The sequence below is a fragment of the Chaetodon trifascialis genome, chromosome 12, assembly GCF_039877785.1.
Source record: "Chaetodon trifascialis isolate fChaTrf1 chromosome 12, fChaTrf1.hap1, whole genome shotgun sequence".
NCBI lineage: Eukaryota > Metazoa > Chordata > Actinopteri > Chaetodontiformes > Chaetodontidae > Chaetodon > Chaetodon trifascialis.
In genome coordinates, this window is record NC_092067.1 from 24,413,272 (window position 1) to 24,432,335 (window position 19,064).

At 42.0% G+C, this 19,064-nt stretch overlaps 1 protein-coding gene across 4 annotated transcripts in view; it reads right to left on the reverse strand.

Moving 5' to 3' along the window:
• The window catches only part of LOC139340063 (nck-associated protein 5-like), a 60,280-nt gene extending 42,958 nt beyond the window's left edge, over positions 1-17,322 (reverse strand). For 3 of the 4 annotated variants that reach the window (XR_011602934.1, XM_070975652.1, XM_070975653.1), the window contains exons 1-2: positions 16,696-17,322; positions 3,765-3,900 (exon numbers count right to left, since the gene is read on the reverse strand). Coding sequence is in view for 3 of the 4 variants with exons in the window: in XM_070975652.1 (XP_070831753.1) it covers positions 3,765-3,793 (29 nt within the window). In the remaining variant the exon portion in view is untranslated. Of the gene's footprint in view, positions 1-3,764; positions 3,901-6,141; positions 6,232-16,695 lie in introns of those variants that run through there. The other variant, XM_070975654.1, reaches the window with a different exon arrangement.
• Between the last annotated feature and the right edge of the window lie 1,742 nt (positions 17,323-19,064).

Sequence of the window (19,064 nt, forward strand, 5' to 3'; positions counted from 1 at the left end):
GAGGGGTTTCTGCTGCTCTGTGACATTTTTCCACAGGCTACATGTTTCAAAGCCGGACCCTCGGCTCAACGAATGAATGAATGGCCCAGTTCCCCCCTTTAACTCGTAATATGGCCCCTTTCCCCACTTCAGTGAATTATGGAAAGCGCCTCGCCGCTCTGCTGCTCAGGGGGTTTCATCCCTGTTTATTTACAGCACACTGACACACTTAGGTGTCAAACACTGTTATTCATCATATACAGTCTCCCGGCCGTCACTGCATCCAACTGCAGCTACTGTAAGACTGAAATATACACTCCATCTGTAATTGTACTGCATAGTGAAATAGTTTATTATAATACTCACTTTCTGAGAGAGAATTGCCACATATTCACTGATGCATGAGCCAACTGCTCTGCACTGATTTGTATTGTGTATATATGTGTGTATATGTACCTTATTGTTTAGTATTCATCCTTCTATCCATTTTCTATATCACTGCAGCTCAAGCTGATCTGTCAATCAAGTTTTTATTGATCTGTTACTATCATTATTACTCATTATTTTTTACCATAATTCAGGGATCAGGAATGTAATGTGCTTTAAGAAAACACATGTAACATAATGCAGAAAGAGGAAGTTGTTTAAATCTTAGTAAAGATGCTTAAATAAAACATCTTAAAGACTAAATTACCTGTTTTTTCCTTCCCATTATCATTATAATGATCGTTTTGTGAGGAAAAAAAGCAGACCAGATAAATCAAACATGTTTTTAAACTTAGAAAAACTGATTTGATGTCAAATAAAATAAAATGAATAAATAAATAAATAAATAAATAAATAAATAAATAAATAAATAAATAAATAAATAAATAAATAAAGTGAGCTTGTCAAATGGCTCGAATGACCTGTCATGATATGTGTTTCTGTGAGTTTAAAAAGCAGTAATTGTTCCCTGTAGGATCAAATGGAAACCACAAGGATCATTTCTTGTGGAAAATAAGTTTTTTGTGATAAAGTTGTTCTGTAAATAAAGTACAGAACTTTCTTTTGCCAGTTTTTAAAGTCATTTGTTTAAAATGGCTACTTTTGGATGAAACACTAAAGTATAGACCTAGAATATAGAATAAGAGAGTCTGGTGATCTAAACAAAACATGCAGTTTAGTCCAAATTTACAGGATCTATGAAAGCTTAGTTCAGTTTTTAGACTGACACTTCACCCTGTGCTGCTTAACAAAACTAATTTCCAAATATTGGGCCTTCTGCATGGCATGGGTCAAATTAACAGTCACAAATCATCAGGGGCCCAATATCACACCTCGCTGAGCACAAGCAGATGGGACTGAACTTGGATCATGAGGGCCATCAACAGCTGGCTGGACATAGTGTTTGGTTATAATTTCCATTTATCGCACGCCGGGAGGAGAGATCAATAAGTGACACAGCGGCGGCCTCTCACTGCACAAGGCTGAAACTTCCTATCAAGTTCTGCTGTCTGGACTCCATTAAAGCTGGGTCCATTTTTTCTCTTTCAAAGACAATCTGGACATGCAGTGGGCTCTCAAGTTAATGAAAGCGTTGGATGTCGCCACACAAGCGCAGCAGTTCATCACATTTGGTGTTTGGCCTTTGATGGATGTGCGCAACGCATTATGTTTGGTGCTCAGTGGGACGTCATTGAGTTGTGGTCTCTGGCTTTTTAATCTGCTCTGATAGAGGGCAAACTTTTTGAAAAATAGTCCCTCACAGGAAGAAAACACTGTGTCATAAATTTCATTATATAAGCAGTGAACTAATGGTGTTTCATTTGATAATTTTACAATCCAAAATTGCCTCCTGCACTGCATTACACCTTCATCATCGTACAGTTCTAGAAACTACTGTGCGCAAAAACAGCTAAATCTAGAATACCAACAAGGTCAAGAAAAGTTTATTTGTACATATATGCATCAGGTAAAAATAAAAGTAAAGTGATGGAGTGGCTTAATTTCCAAATTAGGTGACTGTTTTTCTTAGCTTGCTAATAACCCTGTGGACTAATTTAAAACCACAATAATTACATTGTCTTTATAATGATGGAGCAAATGTGCTAATTGCTTTGGTGTCAACCCACAAACTCCACGGTCAAAGCAGGCCGCTGTTATTGGCATAGAAATAAATCTGGTGTATAGCTAGCTACCAGCAAAAGACAAAATTAGCAACTAGCTAGTAACAAGTAAGATAAATATATTTTTTTCCTTTTTTTCTAAGGAGTTGGTGGATACCAAAAACAGAGAGAAAGGGAGAGTGAATATGTGACTTTATAAAGTGACAGAAACACATCTCCAAATTAATGCTAATGTTGCTACGTGTCTGCTAGGTGTGTAAATAGGCAACTGTAGCTAACATGTTTACCATAACAATAAAGTGTTCTGTTTTCATCTTCATGTCCCAAAAAGACCAAACACTAATAATAATAATAATTTAATGTAGCTTTAAGTGAAGTTGTGATCACGTGTCATAGCCTAAATGGATTGTGTAAGTGTGCTAATCAACTGTGTCAAAGGCAAGGCAGGCAGTTAGCTGCTAGCTACCCGCTAACATTATAGAAAAGATGAAGTATCTGAAATTTTACATATAAAGTGAAGCTAAATCAGGTATTTTCTACCACCATGAAAGGATGGAGGGACTATTTGTTCTATCGGTTGTAATCACCACGAAGGGAAACGACTCGAATTGACACAAACCCTCGTCCTAACTTTTAGTGTTTTTAAAACTTGGCTGGTAGCTTATAGTGTTGGTATGCAAATATATGTTTTTATTAAGAGGCAAGACACTGAGGTGCTGAATACATTTGGCAGAGCACAGAAATGCTGCAGCAGGTACAGAAATGTCAGAGTTATTTCTGTTTGCAGTGTTATTCTTTGATAACCGAATAGTCTGTCTACGCTTTCTGCTTATGTTAAAAAATGTAAATTGGCTGACATGTCATCATCTACTATTATCAGCATTATTTTTATTATACTGCACATTTATGATCATAATTTATTCTAACTGTATTTACCATTTGCACTACCTTTGGCATGTTCACATTGCATTTGCACATTTTATTATTATCATTGTTATCATTATTGCGATGTTACAGTAGGGTAGGTTTTTTACCATTTTATTCCTCTCTCTAACTGCTAGTACTGCAACAAAGCCATTTCCCTGCGAGGATTAATTAAGTTTTTCTGAATCTGACTGAGTAAAAGTATACTCCGCTTATTTAGCGCTGCACTGTCACAACATTGTTGGACTCAAGACTGATAATAACAAAAAATTATCAAAGTCAATGCAGCAGAAGGAGAAATATTGTCTTTTTTATTCCTTATGTTATTCTTCCTCGTCAAAGGTTACCACCTACGTTACCCATAATGCACCTCAAGCACCGCTGCGTCAGAGATTCAGGTGTGTTACTCTAGTGGTGGATGATGTAGCGGGGAGCTTCTTGCCTGACGCGGAGATGACGAGCAGCCTACAGACATCTAATAACTTCACTTCTTTTCCATACCAGCAGATTTCAGCTGCTACCAAACTGATCGAACTTTGTTCCCTGGAAACACAACTTTTACACAACTCTTTTCACATATGCAGAAGTGCTTTCCAGGATCTGTAAACAGACTTTCATTATCAGCTATTAGCGAGCTTCAAGATCTCAGATGTCAGCGTCGGTGTTCGCCTTTAAGAATCCACTACGGCTCATGCAGAGGTCCGACTGTACTTCAGCGTCTGCAGCTGGCTGTTGGAGAGGTGGAGGTGCTACCTGGAGAAGTGCTGCTGCAGTGTCACCATCTGCCGCCCACCCTGCTGAGACTTCGCCCTCTCCCTTCTCTCCACGCCCAGATGTTGTTTGTTCTCCAGCTGGGGATTATTATTATGGATCAGTCTCGATGGCGTAGCTGCGGGGCAGAGGAGTAAACATTGTTAGCTTGTTGTTAATCCTGCATATTATAATCCCACAGAAGATCTCAAAGACGCAGTACATCTGTTCACTTCCCCCTTTTCCCTCCTATAAAAGGACGCTTTTCCAGCAAGTTTACTTGTTTGGAGAAGACCAGGACCGGCCTCTCCTCACCTGTCCTCACCAGTCCTCTCTCCACCTCACACTGTAGTTTTGAATTAGCATCGACATGCATGTTTTCCCCACAGCTGACAGGCTGAGAGTTAGACAAACTCCCTACTTGTGACATTGAAGCAGTGCTGTGGGGCAAACTGTCATTTTAGAGCCAAATGTCTGTATATTTAAAAAAAATAAAATAAAATAAAAATCAAGGATGCCGTTGTACTGCTCTGGGAGGAAAGGTTCAGGTGCTGTTAACATTGTAATGATATTACTTGTCCTTCGGGTGTTTACCTGTCTGAATATTACCCAGCTGAAAAGAGCTGTGCTGCAAAAGAAATGCTAATGCTGCTGCAGTCTGCGCATGTTGCTTCACCCACGCTAAATGAGAAGAGAGATATATTTGTGCCAATAACTGCTGTCAGCTGCACTCAATGACCCTCATAGACCTGAAGTCAACGCACAATCAGAACCTGCTTTATTGGTGAAGTGTGTGTTCACACACACGCAGTCTGACTCAGGTTTTAAGTTCAAGAAGCAGAGCTGACAGGAAGATAGAAACAAGCTAAATACAAACACAATGTCTACATGCAAGTGAAGTGTTTCTAAACTGTAAACAAATACAAATAATGCAAAGGAATAAAAACTGCTGGGGCAATGTAATAGATTACTTCATATACATGAAGTATGCATGTGTACATGTCTACAGTGTGCAGCATTTACATGTGATAATGAAAGATAAAGTGTACATGTTAAAGACAGTGTATTTTATTACTGTTACAGGCTTATTGACACTATATGACAGATTTAATCACATATCAGAGTGATGGTCTATGATAAAGAGCTTAAACTTATCTCTATAAATTACTCTGAGCTTGATGAATCCTTGCTTTGCATCAACTTAGCGGGAATTTCGGTGAAGAGAAGCAAACTTCTTGTCTGGTGTTGGTCTATGGAGGGATATGAAGAGGTCAGCAGAGCTGCCAGTCAAAGTGATAATGGTTCCCAGTGTGATTCAGAAATAATGAGTCTTCTCCTTCAGCTGGTCTGGAGCCAGCCTCCAGTCACAGGTTGGGGACTCACTTCTACTCCACCGTGCAGGATTCGGCACAGGAGTGAAAGCTGCTGAATTACATGAAGATCTATCATTAATTCTACATTTTAAACTGCTGAACTTTACCTGAATAGATTTATTCTCTATTCTTTAGTCTGTCTGCTCAAAACTTTGTGCACGAACGTTTGTGTGATTTAAGTCTCCCGTCAGATTAATCAGAAACCTCGTTCATCTGCCGCTACTGCAACTATCACTACCACAGACCTCTGTCACTGCAGACATTTTAACACGCCACAGCAGAGAGCCTCATGCACAACACCAGAGTCCAGGAATCCTGGAAACTAAATGGAATGCAGCCCCCAAGAATGCCATTAATTACACCTGTGCACACCTGCAGAGTCATACACACACATTTGAATACACTGAGTACAAACACACCTAAACTATGAATACTGCATGGAGGATACTGTGTGTACATTCACACACATCAGTGTTTATAGGTACAAAACAGAAAGTTACAAGTATAAATTGAAGTATTTAAGTATTTTCCTCCTGTACTGCTTTCTGCTTCTACTTCACTACATTTCAGATGGAAAAATGTACTTTTTACTCAACTACATTTATCTTTAGTTGCTAGTGAACTAAAACACATCAGTCACAGGCTTATAGTTCAAAATGAGCTCCAACCAGCTCCGACAGTAAAACCCTGCTTTCACATGAATGCACGAGTGATAATAATCTAATGATATAACAGTCACAGGGGAGGCATTTCTGCAGTGAGTACTTGTACTTCCAATACTTTTAGTATTCTGTTAAAGGGTCTGACCACTGGAGATCAGTCACTTTCAGAACAGTGACTCACTGTAGATTTTTCTCTCAACTAAACTTCATTAAAATGTAGATTTGTTTTCCTGTTTTTCAGTTAAAAGAGATGCTTAGTAGAACTCAGTCCAGAAGGTCACACCTGCTCACATTCCCAATTAACGCTATCCAATTAATGGAGTATGCAGAAGTCAGGACACCCACGTTTGGCAGCATCTCCCTCTGGTTTGTTTATGCAAGATGAGACATCAGGGTCATTATGAAAGGCCTTTAAGTTTACAGTCAGTGGATGAATTTAACAATCAGTCCGGATCTGGAAGCGACTTTGAAGATGAAAATAAGTGATGTCAGGCTGAAGCGACTGCTGCTGCAAAAGTCATTTACCACCAGTGATTAATAATAAGCAACCTGAGTCATCCTTCATGTCAGGGACAACATGAAAAACAAACATTTACCAGTTGTTAAATTACTCATTTCTATTCTTCTTTAAGTGAAAGCCTTGTTTCTGATTTGGCGTCTTGTTTGTCCTTCAGCCCTGCAGAGCGTGGAGACACGGTGAGTAATGGCAGATCTGCACTTAAACTGACAAAAATGAAAAGAGTCTTTTCATTCCTTAGATGCAAAGTGAAGGAGAAAAACAATCAATCACACGAGGAGGAAGTGCGGTCTAAAATAAACTGATTTGGGTGGTCTCAGGAAGTTCAGGTGCTGACGGCGTAAACGGTCAGACTGTAGATCAACGCTGCCATCTAGTGGTGATTTCAGATTACTACCAGAGTCAGGATGAAGGCTCAGTGCAGCTTACACATAAATTAGAGAAGGAAAGCTCATTTTTGAGCTTGGAAACAGTAGTTGGTAAACAAACATCACCACAAAGGTCCGAGGTGAAATTGAAATTGCCTCATGAAGTAGTCACGTGGCTACTGACGCCTGTTTATCTTGATTCCCACATTGCTCCTGTTTCCTTGCACATCATGATGTCAGCTGTTTTAGCATTTTAACATTAACCCCTTGAGCAAATCCATTTTTTAGCCATAAAAGCAGCCTTCTAGCGTATGAAAAGACCTTTTTCACAGCAGATATTTTGACTTCTGATATTAATAATAATGCTGATGATGGCTGCATTCCATTATGGTGCATTTCTAATCCTCAAACTGGACTCTGACGGCGTCATGTGACAGGGCTCATTTATTTCTGTTGAGCGCTCCCTTTAAATTTTCTTGTTTTTTGTACATTTCAGACATGAGCTTGTTTCTCAGCCGTCGGCCAGCAGATGGAGTTCTTCCTTCATTTTCCTCGGTGGTCTTCATCGGCTCAATTTTTCACCTGCCTCGTGTGTCTGTTCATTCGTGCATCTGTTTTCTCTCCAGGCGCCGAGGGATAAAAAGAAAGAGAGGAAACAGTAGAAGATGCACCTGACTGTGAGCCACCATTACCACCAGTACACCTCCACTCAGAGGTACTGGCTTGTTCTGCTGTGTCACATGGTGCCTTTAAATGAGTCATGTGACACTCTCCTCACAAACAGCACGTCTATTTTTAAAGGAAAAACAGCTCACTCATCTCCAACAAGTCTTATCTGAAAAATAATCAGATTTAATAGCTGTAAAAATGTCTCCTCTTGCTTTAAATCTGCTCTTTCCAGATGCATTTCTCTCTCAACGGCTCATTTTGTGCTGTGAGTCATTTTGTAGAGATTGAATAGAAATGAAAGCCTTCAAATCAACCCACGGTGCTTTTTCTATGGATCGACCTCTTCTATGTGTCCCTGGAGACGTACGAGAATCTCAAGTACGCATTTACACTGCACATAAATACTGAAGCACAACAGGCAGCTGTAAATGCACAGTATTATGAGTCCATGACGCTGAAGGGTCTCCATTCTCAGACTCCATCCTCTCCTGAACACACAGCGACGAGCAGAGATCTCACCAGTGTACTGATTAACAACAGAGGTCAGTCTTGTTTTCACTGAGCACAAACTGTGGCAGGTTTCATTCATTCATGCATCTCAACAAAGAGTGAAATGAAGATTTTGACTCACAATGGAGACATAAAGTTACAGTTACACAAAAAACAATTCAACATTATTGTTATTATCAGCAGATTAACCACAATCATGTGCATGTATGCATAAAAGTATACAACTACTGGCCTGAATATAGTCGAGCAGTTGTTCAAAGTAGCATAAACTCAAAAGTACCTCAAAATTTAGTACTTTCCCTCTCTTGAATTTTTTAAATGACAAAACTGCGATGGCCCAGAAAGCTCGATGTGCAGCAGCTTAAGACACCACATAGACAAAAGAAGCACAAATGAATAAAATATCTTCATACCTGGCATTTGTAAAAATAAATAAAACACAAGCAAAATGAGAAACGCATTGACCGATTTGGTAAAGCAGCTTAAAGAGAGAAACAGCAAACACAGAAACCACGAACAGAAAAATCCCACCTGAGGCTTCCAGGGGACACAAATAACAGATGCACTCTTTAATACGTCTCCCTCACTGCAGATTTTGATATAGCATGAAGAGCACAGGTGCTACAGGTGTCATGTTTCAAGCTGCCTGATGAATAAAAGACAAATATTTACTGTCTTATAGCTGTTTGTTCTCACCCACTTCTGAGGGAAACATCTGGCTCTTTAGCTGCTAAACGCTCCACTATGTTCACCTGCTAGTCATCAACTGTCTGCTGTTTGGTGCTGGGCAGGTAGGGAGAGATACATGAGGATATACAGGACATACATTCAACTGAAAACAGCACAAAGACAATACATGTTTCTCCTCATCAGCTTCATTGGTTTTTGTAAATATCTGCTTATTCTGAATCTGATGCCGCGACATGTTTCAAAGACTGCGAAAGATGTGGAACGCTCCAAAAACACCTGTTTGGATCATTCCACAGGTAAACAGGCTCATTGGTAACAGGTGATAGAGTCATGATGGGGTATGAGGCTTAGGCTTAGGGACAAAAGCTTGATTGCAAATGGTTGCATTTTGTTTTTATTTACGTTTTACACAGCGTCCAGATGTTTTTGGAATCAGAGTTGTAGTCTTGACAAAGTGAGGTTTCATGGTTTGGTACCGTTGCACCTTTAAAGAGCCCTACTGTATATTGAAAATGTTGCTCGCTGACTGCACATATCTGTCAACACGAGCTGTAGCCTCAAACACAGCACACAAATACTGATACTTCAGATTTGATGCTCGCTTATCTCACTAGCTCTTTCCCCCTGCCTCCAGTCTCCATGCTATGCTAGGCTAACCACAATCTAAACCTTGAGACGTGATAGATATCGCTCTCGCTCACAGAAACACAGCAGAGAAGCCTTTTATTTTGCAGCAGGTTTTTATTTCTAAGTGTGATGTGCGCGTCGCCCAAGCGGTGACGGCTTTGTCTTAATTGGCTTGTGTTTTCTTCCTGTATGTGCTTTGAGCTCTCTCAGGCACCGTACAAAACCTTTGAAGACTTCTTCTATATTTAGACATCCTGAATAATTAAGCGAGGGAGAAGTTGCAATGAATTACAGGTTTAAATGCTACTGTACAACAGCCGTATTATCTGCTTTACTAACTTAAATACTTCACGTTACCTTTGATGCCTTCAGATTTATGGCTGTTTTGTGTTGTCTGCAGTCTAAATGAGTGGATCCGAATCATCTGCACGACATTTTGCAGTTGTAACTGATCTGATTATGATTACTCTGATCACTGCACTTCCATTAGACAACATTATTCGGTCTACATTAGAGCCTTTATTGCAGGCCTTCCACATCCTAATGTGCTGTGAGAGCTGCTCATTTTTCTCCGCATCAGTGTCACAGTCTGACATTTATTGTGCTTTTCAATCACAATGACTCCGATGCAGAAGGAAAACAAAGCTCGTGTTTACTTGGGGACCTTTCAGAGAGGAAAGTACTCCAGTGTAAATAGTGTAATTACATGTCTTCCTTTGGGTGGGTGGGAGGGCAAATTGGTATAATCAAGGCAGCAGTTCAGCCTCTGGCATTGATGTTGGAATGAATTAGGACAGGAGCTCGCTGAGATTTTGCCCCCCGGGGATTTAATGAATACATACTTCTACCCCAAATCACATCCTGCTGATATGCTGGCGAGCCAGTCTTTAGACTGCACCGCACAGCCCTCACTGAGGAATGAGTCGTGCAGGAAATGTAGCTTCAGGAGAGAATTGTAGGTACTTTTACACTTGCAGACACCAAGATCAGGCTGATAATGACTAACAGGGAGAAGAGCAGGAGAATAAGCAGCTCTGTGCATTCAATTATTTTATTTATGTGAGGTGTTTATCCATCGCTTTCGCAGCTTCACATCACCATCAGCATGTTGTGTACATATGAAACCTTTTCGTCTTATCTGTCTTCACTTTCTGTCTTTAATGTCTTTCTTTACTGCTAATGTGACTCATTTAAATAGAGATTTACTTTATCATTTATCAATTTTCCCATTTTTCCCTCTTTTTGGTCTAATAACAGTGGTACTAAATTGGAGGTTGGGCGACTCCAGACTGTTCTTCTGTCATTGTCGTCAGTACAAGTATTTCTATGACCCATAGGAATTCAACTCATTTAGCTCCTTGTGTGTGCAAACTTGAAAACACGGCCAGTAAATAAAAAAGATTAAAATTAAAAAAAAAATCTGTGTCAGTTATATAAAATGCTAATTATTTGGTTAAAAAGTTTTCTTCCATTGTGTTCACAGTGCAGCATTTAAAACCATTAGTCTGCAGCCGAGCTGGCAGCTCTGTGAGGCTGCTCTGAGGCACAGCCGTGCTTTGAGAGAAATGCTAACATCATTACGCTAACATGCTCACAATGCCAATGCTAACATGTTGACGTTTCTCAGGTATGTTTACCACAGTCACCATATCAGTTTAACATGGCAGCCTGCTAAAGTTGGCTAATTAGCATTCGACACAGAGGCAGATGCAGGCATTTGTTTATATTATTGTATTGCACAAATTTAGATTTGTATTTATTACAATTATTATAATTCAGAGGACAACAATACTTCTGCACCAAATGCAAGGTAATTCATCCGTACGTGAAGACATTTCAAAAACAACCAACTGTCCAGTGGTGCATGAGGAAAAGATGCACGGGAGGATTTATCAGTGGGGAACCGTGGCTTAGAGCATGTGCAGCTCTGCCACGCTATCCGAAAGCACTCGCACCATGACCTACCAGTAAGGTGATAAACTGGTCGGAGAGCATTTAAAAAATAGTGTGTAGCTGCTGGAGAAATGCTGAGATGTCCAGAAAAACGAATTAAGTAATAAACGAATTCATTCTTCTTCAGGACAGCTTTTGAGAGGGTTTGCATGTATCTGGCAAACATGGAAATTTTATGCGTCCCTCTCTCCTTTCATTCCATAAATAGTCCTTGGTGGAGATATTTTTAGTGCAAAGCTATTTTTTTATGCGTCCTTGATGCTGCAAAGGGTCTAACTGACTGTAATGCTGTTACCATTCTGTCGTTCCCAGTCTCTAATCTGGTTCTGCAGCAAATTTTTATGGAACAGACAAGTTCAATCTTTGATGAAGAGCTATTTATTACAGATTGTTCTTTAATTTTAACTTTTATTGAGTCAGGGAATGATTCAGCGAAGAAACACATGCTCTTCCTCAGCTCCACCCTGCCGAACACTATAATTACGCTTCAGTCGATGATGTTTCGTGCTGACCTTCAAAGTCTTTAAATTCGACTGTCTTGATGCCACAGAATAGCAGCATCTTATATTTCATCCTGAATACATTTTGGGGAAATCCCCCAAAACAGTGTTTTGACCCTCAACCAACGCATAATTTTGAATAATGAATTTAAACAAAATGAATAAATCAAACACGCTGTTAACAAACAATGGAAGGACAACAGACAGACTAACTGTCATCCAGCTCTGGAGCCTTTTATCGCTCTCTGGCTCATTGTTTTGGTCTCATTGTCCACAGAAACACTCGGTGGTTCAGTCTGACTTGTTCACATCAAACAGAAAGCCATTTACAGTCAACAAGGCTCTTACAGTGTAAATCCATTGTACAATATGATCCCAGCACCAACTGACAGCATAAGCGACTAGCTGGTGGAGCATTTAGCAGCTAAGTAGCCAGATATTTTTCTCAGGAGCCGGAAAGCTAAACCCAAAACAGAGCAGTATTCAGGAGACTGAATGCTGGACTTACATATGCCAGCTTTCAAATAATAGGAAGTTTTATTTTTAAGTGTTTGCTGGATGTGTAAATAGGCAACTTTTTGCTAACATGTTAGCAATAGCAATGCGCTCCGGGACGTCTGGTTGGTGTCAGCTTGTTGTGTATTTCCTCTTTCCCCCAAAACAGGCAACAAACGGTTGACTTGTCATGGTGGGAGAAGCGAAGAAGGTGTTACTAATAACATTAACAATGACCCAGTGAGCTAGCATGCACGAGAGCGGGACCCTGACACTGAGGCAGCGAAATAGAATTCAACCAGCATTAATCTTATTATTTACACCCGTGCTTTCGCTGCTGTGACAAGTCCGCAGTGAAAAAGCCATCTGACAGATACTGAGGTTTGCAGCAAGTGTTTAATGTTGTGACATCTGTTAGCATGTTCAAGCTATGATGAAGAGCATCGGCTGTCAAATTTATACGACCAATTCTTGTGGTTAGACAGCACTGACAACGTCACCTGCAGGTGTCACCTGACAAACCAACCACTCTTTTCATTAGCAGAGGGTGACAGGACACTGGTGGACTCTTGGATGCTCCTATGGTATGTAATGTATGATGAAGTCCCCTCATGATGGACCAATGTGCCAATTAGGTGTCCTGCATGCTAGAAAAGGGTTTGTAACTGTTTCACCATAAATGCATCACGACTTCTGCTTAGCCGCCAGAGTCTGCCGCTGTAACACCATCACAAACCTTTACAAATGCTTTAGGGTTTCAACGCTTAAAGCCATATATCTGATTAAAAGACATTAGCTGGTTAGCATCTGCATTCAGCAATTTTTGGCTACTTGGGTGGAAAGAATCGGCAAAACCAGCAGATACATAGCCAACATATATCATGTGCTAATGAGGTTGTTAACGCTAATGTGCTAGCAAACCACTGACTGTTAACGTTGACAAGAAGAAGTCTAAAAACAAATCCTTTTAAGAAAAATATCGCAGTGTTTATCTTAACAGGTGCTCAACTTTCTTCACCAGCTAAATGCAAATTTTATTCGTCGTTTGGTGCTCTGCAGGGAGGTGACAGTGAGCTTTTTTGTTGAAACTGTGACCGGAGGGGCTCAGACAGTAAATCTGGATACCTTAACACCAAGGCAATGAGCTGAAAGAGGCTAAAAAGTATTTAATCTGATGTTCACTTCAAAAATATTGATTACTGTCGGCTACAGTGGCTTCTGAAGGCTAGCATTGCTCACTTCTTACATGTTTTTCTGACCAGTTTGGAGACCCCTGCAGTAGCCCTCCCTGTCCAAGCCTGTCTTTAACCTTTAGGCTACCGCTGACCCCTTTTATGCGGCTGCACAATGCCATCATCCAGTCTCCCAATCGAATGCATTAGACTATCTGCTTCAATGCACCAAACATGAAATAGATGCAGCAACAGACAATGGTTATCCCCTTGCCCTGAGCTACTGTACATCCACTCCTCTTAAAGGCATTTTTACATTGAGGTCAGGTCAGCCATGTTGCTGCAATAATACATTTCAGATGTCTTCCCCCAATGAATGAGGTAATTGACTCCCAAGTATCATAGTGTGTTGAGGAGCTAAGTGGGGTTGGATGGAGTGATATAGCTCTCATGGTGGTATCAGGGGCAGGAGTATGAGTATTAACAAACCCTTATTTTTCAAATTGTCATGTCAGTGGAGCAGCTGCTGTGATGTGACAGGTCAGATTGTGTTTGGTATCATGGCCGTGAGGGACAGGGCCTAGTTGTTCACTTTTCTTTATTCACAGTAATTCATAGCCGTCACATCCGCCTCAGCTCCCTCTTCAGCCACTCCTCCTGCTAACTCCTTCTGCTGCAGTTTGGCACAATTAACTGAGTGCATTTACTCAAGTACTGCACTTCAGTATTTCAATTTCATGCAGCTTTGTACTTCTGCTTCGCCACATTTGTCTGACAGTTTTAGTTACTGGTTATAATATTATCATACCCTTCCTGTCCAACGATGAAGTGTTCCTTTATGGGTTGAGAGAATTTTCCTCCTTCTTCAGCTAAATAAACTCTTTAAAAAGCCTCTCGGATTAGCTGGAAAATGCATCATCACAAAGCTGAAAACAGCCTGTTTTTCTGAGCTCATGAAACTTTTAAGAGACGTGTGGTTCTCACAGGACGGCCACGCTGCAAACGTGGTGATCTTATAGAATATGATGCATTGCTGTAGATTAAACTACCAACAGTATATAAAGTAGCTCAAATGAGCTTAAACATCTACAGCAGTGAAATGCAGCAAACACATTGATGCAGCAGGAATATTAATCCACAAACATCAGACAGAAAAGAATTTACTGCACTACTACAGTACTACTACTACTACTGATACTACACATACTTTTAAGTGAGGTTTGGAATGCAGGACTTTTACTTAGTATTTTCACAGTTTCTCCTGTGAGGATCTGAATTCTTCTTCCACCTCTGAGCACCATCAACAGTCTAATAACCAGTCTGCTACAATGGTGACCACCTGAACCGCTGCTGTCAGCACTACACCAACGCAAGCAAACTGTAGGTCGACCCCAACTGAAATTATTCTCGACTGAGCTTTTTGTAACTGTGGGACAATTTGTTAGATGGTTTGTGGAGCTCTTGACATTCTGTGTAAGTGAAGCATAGTGTGGCATGACATGACATAAAGTGGTGAAGGCAAATTTAGGCCCACACGACTGACAATTCTGGGTCAGACTTTCAGCCAAGAGTCTGCTCGCATTTAAGGGTCCGCATCATCATTAAGAAGGCAGACATGATATTCCCAGATTATTGAGGGTAGTGTTTTTAAAGGTGCTAGTATGCTTCTGCAGAAGTGCTTGTTGGATCCTAGAATAGCCCCTCCCCCTCACACCTGTACACCTTTCCGTGTCTCACCATTTCTGTAACTTCCCCATTCAACATTCACGCCCACTCGTGCAGTGATTGGCCGGCTGTGAGCAGGTGAGAAATGAGCCAGGGTTTGAACTTGCTTTCTTTACACAGCTGTTGTTTTTCACGTGAACAACCGCATGCATCACTATGATGGTCTCCCAGGAGAAAACGTACGCCATATTTTAAACATTGTGCCTCCACCCTCTCTGTTCAGATCTGCTACATTACAAAGGTGGAGCCGGCTTGAACAACTACAACCACTGATTGCAGCCGTTCTAGATGATTCTTGAATTCCACCAGGTGTGCTGCAGCGCGTTTCACAGGCGTCGTAGAAGCGACTCTTTGCTATGCTCCATGGAGAATACGCTGCTAGCCTATTTTTGACGGACGCCAGAGCTAATCAAGCCAAGCAGGAAGTCAGACACTGAACAGCATAGAGAAGCTGGTAAATTTTCAAAATAAAACACCCTGTGCAGACTCTCCATCATATATCAACGATAAACACAACTAAAACAGACAAAAAAGGAAACCATTTGACTACGTACAGTAGTCTATTCACCCAATGGTGGAAGCACAAACATGAAGGTCAAATGACCAAATCAGCAAAATCAGAGAAAGTCATCAAAATCAGCCAAACGCTCCACTTCTGAAACGTGGTGGTGTTTGAAGCCGCGTGGAGGACGGAAGAAAACGGCGTCGCATCCGGAGCGCGATGCCACGTACCAGGTGAATCTTAGAGTGAACCTGATAAGCAGCAAAACACTGATAAGATTATGAGCAACACGGATAAATCGAGTTTACCTTCAGCAGACTTACAATAACCTGTGATAAATGTGTATTCAACATTTAAATAAACCCACTGGAATTAAAAAATACCTCAAGATGCTAAATCAGCATCCAAGGGAAAAATCTGAAATATGAAATTGACACATGTAAGTGCTAAATTGGTTCTTTGTTAACCTTTGACCTCTGTGCGACCCTTGGTGTCTGACCTCTGGTCCGATGACGTCCACTCCTTCCTCTTGTGGTAGAAGACACGATGATCTGTGACATGTCTTATCGACTTCTTTAAGGACACAGAGTTCAGTTAAAATGAGCTGACCTGAGCTGAACTTCACAGACCGCCTGAAGGGGAACTGAGTGTGTTGAATTTGTCTTTATTGGACGCGTGCAGACGAGATCCAGCTGAATAAAACGGCTTTGTCCCTCCCAGCATGATGGAAAACATTTTCCTCATGTCCATTTTTTCCTCCAAGCAAAATGAAGCCAAATGCTTTCAGAAACCAAAAGGACTTTAATAAATCATTTACTCAGGCTTCCTCTGTGTGTGCCATCCTAGCCTAGTTTCCTTGGCACTTTGGGGGAAACGCAGTGACTTGTTGCTCGCCATGATATCTCCTAGGTCATACATTAAACATGAATCTATTCTGCATAGTGCATGCACACACAGTTCATCCTCACAGACACGCTATTGTACTGTTTGAAGCCTCTGGAAGCAAATCCAGATGTGATTCTCCATTTATGTATCCGAGAAGGAGCAAGCACACGTGTAAGGAACAGAAATGAGCTCCTAGTGATTTGTATTCATACAACACACAGGCACGTGCCCACACAAAACCCATCACCCCGACATTTGAGCGTGCAGGTCAGCGCAGCATCCTTACCCTGCCGGTTGCTGTGTGTGTCCACGGAGACAGATGTCAGCAGAGGCAGCAGGCTGAGCGGTCCCCGCCGAGCTGTGGAGCATGCCTCGTCCGCATCACATTCACAGACCACCCGAGGGGCAGCGCACAGCCAGGAGCCAGGACTCCACAATCTGGGTCAGCGCCGCTGGAGCCATCCTGATGGGGAAGAAGGTAGCCGCGGAGGGGAGCGCAGACGTCACAGGCCCACATGGATCCAAGCATCCAGCCACAGTCGCATCCTCCGTCTGCAGCTGTTTTGGATGCGGCGAATTCCACTGAGACTAAGTCGGGAGCAAATCCACGAGGTCCTCAGATCCACACGCGACGAGAGCTCTCTGCTACGAGGAAATCACAATGTCTGCACCAAGCATCACCGCCTCAGTGAAGGACTGTTCCTCCTCCTCCTCCCTCTGCCTAATTCACTGCTTTATCGCTCTATTTCTGTCTTTCTCTGATGCTCACCCATATTTCCACTTCACCGCTCTCTCTCTCTCTCTCTCTCTCTCTCTCTCTCTCTCTCTCTCTCTCTCTCTCTCTCTCTCTCTCTCTCTCTCTCTCAGCTGTGTCTCAGTGCTCTGCTCAGCCTATGCCCAGAGGATGTTGAACATGTGTTCAGGGTGGGGGTTGGGGACTGCTGACTTCATAGGTGGCACGCTTACTTCCCACACTGATAGGTTAGGGAGGATGGCACTCTGCGCTCACATTTTGGGACATTTTGGGCACAGCAGCGCCTAACCGGCGGTTGCTTTAGATCAAATCTGCTTGGCCTCTTTTTCGCGTAAATGTTCCTATTTTTGAATCAAACGCCTGAGCAGTGGTAGATGAGATTAATGACTGTGATTAACTGTCAAACTGTACTTGATTGGTGGAAATCTGCAGGCTAGTGAAGTAAGGAAATGAAGGAGGAGGTGATTTGATTAAATCTCTGTCAGCTTACTAAATAGCCCTGCAGGACCGGGGGGGCTCAGAAATGATGCAGCACGAGTGCTTTTGCACTACTGCCTCTTTCGCGACAGACAGCACACATTTTTTCTACATTACGCGACAGGAGCAGAGGGAAAAGGAAAGATGCGGGAGGCAGAGAGTGTGTAGGGAAAAAATGGACTAACAGCAAGAGGGGGGGAGAAAGGGAGAGGGAGGGGGAGGAGAACAGAGAAAGCAGCAAGAAAGAGAGAACAGAGAGCTTTGGAATATTTATAGAAGGCTGGAGACTGATGTAAAGAAATAAGCTCCTCTATTTCTGTGCTGTGACACACGGTCGCATCTCGGATGGTACGCTGTCAGGCTAAGTCATATCAAAGGATCCTATGGTGCTTCTGCAGCAGCGTGCAGGAGCATCCGCGCCTTCATTTAAGCACAATGCACACACATACACAAAATTTAGTTTAGGCTTCAGTGGCGAAGTGTCTCCTGAATGGATGTCGATTCGGTGATCTGCTGTGGAAAGATCCCAAAGCGCATTTCATCGAGGAAATGACGGCCTTGTGACAATCATGAGAGCCATTAGACTGAGTCACATAACCAATTAGGTTATTCGGGAGGGAGAGGAAGGAGATGAAGATGGAGGGGGGATTTTTGGAAAAATCAGAACTGGTTTTATTTATAGTCTTCTTTTTCCTGGGAAGTGTGTGTGTGTGTGTGTGTGTGTGTGTGTGTGTGTGTGTGTGTGTGTGTGTGTGTGTGTGTGTGTGTGTGTGTGTGTCAAACGCTTCTCACTATTAGCCGAGGGAAAATTAGTCGAGTCAAAATTAATTTTATATGCAACAAAACAAAACATGCATGCATAAGAGTGTGTGTGGAGACCAGGATACCTCTGGGCTTATGCTGTGACCTAGATTAGGCCTTGATGCTCCCAAGCCTGGCAGGCTGAGTGTGTGTGTGTGTGTGTGTGTGTGTGTGTGTGTGTGTGTGCGCCATCCATAGAGTAAACGCGTACGCATGCATGTGTGTGTCTAGATGCAGAGGAGAGAGGAAGACAGCGGGGGGGGGGGAGAGATAAAGGATGTGTGTGTGAAAGGGAGGGAGAGCGTTGTGTATGAACGCATGAAATGAAGCTGCACGGCTGCGTTGCTTGTGTGACTAAGAGCCTCAGCTGGATGACAGACAAAGAGGTGAATGTTCGCGCAGTGAGAGAGCTTAACCAAAGAAGCGCGCACGCAGTGATGAAAACTGCACGGCTTCTGCCTCAGAGGGCAACCTTATGTAAGTTTAGATGCAGAAAAATGAAAAATTACACAACATAATGAAAGGAGAGTGAACTCAGGTACTGAAAGCACACTGATCTCACTTGATGAGTTGGTGAATCATGCTACCCCCGGACTGGAACTTCTGTAGATGAGTTATTGGCT